At 32.5% G+C, this 2,043-nt stretch overlaps 1 protein-coding gene across 1 annotated transcript; it reads right to left on the bottom strand.

The window, feature by feature from the left end:
- Positions 1 to 397: 397 nt before the first annotated feature.
- On the bottom strand, positions 398 to 1,456 carry LOC145105885 (putative F-box protein At1g67623). Its single transcript, XM_079042964.1, has 4 exons — positions 1,321 to 1,456; positions 1,076 to 1,230; positions 809 to 983; positions 398 to 432 (listed from the first exon to the last, which is right to left on the bottom strand). The coding sequence occupies exons 1-4, from the start codon at positions 1,454 to 1,456 to the stop codon at positions 398 to 400; spliced, it is 501 nt and encodes a 166-aa protein (XP_078899090.1).
- Positions 1,457 to 2,043: the final 587 nt, after the last annotated feature.

The following is a 2,043-nucleotide window of genomic DNA, read 5'->3' as shown; positions in this document are numbered from 1 at the left end:
AAAGTGGAACAAGATTTTAACAGTAAACTTATTTACTTTAGATTTTAGACACAATAGTTTTCTTTTGTTGCCACTTTTAGTCCCTATGTTTATAGTAACTTTTTTTACTTTGATTTTAGCCACAATACTTTTTCTTTGTTGCCACTTTAGTCCCTATGTTTATTCCTTTATAATTTTACCCTATGCAAAGCATGGGTTCTCCACTAGTTGATATTAAACCAAATTACAAAGTCCAAAATAAAATACATGTTTGTTTATGCCTTTACCATTGTATTTTATATGTATTTAATACAAGGAAAGAACAAACATTTGCTACATACAACTATAATCACAATACAATAGAAACACTAATACTAAAAGTCCAAAATACATTATTCAAACATTATTTAAACATCATTCAAACATCATTACAAACTTTAACTCTTTTAGTCCCTTATTAACAACACAACATATTTACTAATCAAGTAACAACATCAAATAATTACTTATAAAGTAAATTACTATATATTCGTATATTAAACCAAAAGAATCTACAAAGCATTACTTGTCATAATATGAAAGTACATATCAACAAACTACTCATAAATTATACCAAACTCCCTAGAAAACCTAACGAAACAAGCATCCCATAAACAAATGTCACACATAAACACCCATTTGTATCCATTCACAAAAGCGTCTGACACACTACCTGCAGACTTATGCAATGCACAAGATCTATGGAAGCCATGGAAGTGTACATGTTTCCTCCCCTCCCTATTTAAGTGGAGATGAACCTTAGAACAAGTTGCTCTAAGATTCCACTTACCTTTTGCTCTGCGGTAAGCATTGTTCAACATGTCCAAAGCTTCCTGCTTCCTATGTCTCCCTTCAGCCATCAACATCATTCCCAGGACAAATGTTGAATCCAAATGTCCCAATGCAGATGCTTCTTCAAGCATCGTTTTCCCTTCATGTTCAGCTTCTAAGAAAAATAACTTCATCTGAAAAAAACATTAAACACATAATTTCTAGTTAAAGTTATGCAAAACAAGTAACAGATTTATTACTACTATGCATATATACAACAACGTACCAATCCATTCCTGAATAGAATATTTGGGTTTCTCATCTCTATGCATTTATTGACAACTGTATGTTTCTGGTCAGAGCAAACACGAAATCGTAATCCATCTAACTCCATATGTTTATACTTCATCCGTTTTTCTCGCCTCGTTGAAGAATCTGCAACTGCAGACGAAACACAATATTCGCTCGATAATGTAAAGACAACTCAAATACACTTGTGAAATAGAATGATCAAAGGCAAAACTTACACACTCTTTATCCTGAAAGCCTCGATTGCTGAAATTTTTGCCAAGTCGACTATTATTTTCTCCATCACTTCAAATGGCATGTATGATAGCGATTTCGTTTGATTTCTTGATTGAATCTTAGATGAAGTACTGGCTTCCATAATAATAAACATTCACTAAGATAACGATTATGCGAAATTGAATTTAGGATTTTTTGTCTGTCAGAATTTTTAAGTTGGGGATGTTTCAAAGTGACTGAATTTCAGAGTGAAGAACTGAAACAACGTGTTTCGTCGGAAAACATTATGGCACCTAGAAGATGTTCCATTACAAAATGACCAAATTATCCTAATACATACAATGAATCATATTTAATTATTAAGGGTACTTTTTTAAAAACTCATATTTAAAAGAAAAATCAATTTCTATTTTAATTAATCAAGGTTGTAAAAATCGCTCGTCGGTAGCTCGGCGGTCGACTGGCGATAAGCGATTAATCAGACTCAGCAGGGATTAATTGGGGACCCTAAATTATTAATAAAATTATTTAAAAAATTAATATTTCCTACAAAATTAAGTATTTGAAATTTTAAATTTTAATACACAACCGGCATAAATGATATATGTTGACCAATGGCCCATATGTCCTCCATATGTCAACCATGGACACCATAAGCAACTACCATGTTGACCAATGGCCCATATGTCAACCATGGACACCATAAGCAACAACCATGTTGACCAATGG

Source organism: Lactuca virosa, chromosome 4 (assembly GCF_052849685.1).
Source record: "Lactuca virosa cultivar CGN04683 chromosome 4, Lactuca_virosa_CGN04683_v6, whole genome shotgun sequence".
Lineage (NCBI taxonomy): Eukaryota > Viridiplantae > Streptophyta > Magnoliopsida > Asterales > Asteraceae > Lactuca > Lactuca virosa.
The sequence above is the reverse complement of the archived record's forward strand: the minus strand, read 5'-3'. Positions and strand labels throughout refer to the sequence as shown.

Coding starts and splice junctions, on each gene's coding strand:
- LOC145105885 (XM_079042964.1), bottom strand. CDS start 1,456: ATGGAAGCCAGTACTTCATCTAAGATTCAATCAAGAAATCAAACGAAA. Junction 1,231..1,320: donor CGAGGCTTTCAGGATAAAGA/GTGTGTAAGTTT, acceptor TTTCGTCTGCAG/TTGCAGATTCTTCAACGAGG. Junction 984..1,075: donor TTCTATTCAGGAATGGATTG/GTACGTTGTTGT, acceptor TGTTTTTTTCAG/ATGAAGTTATTTTTCTTAGA.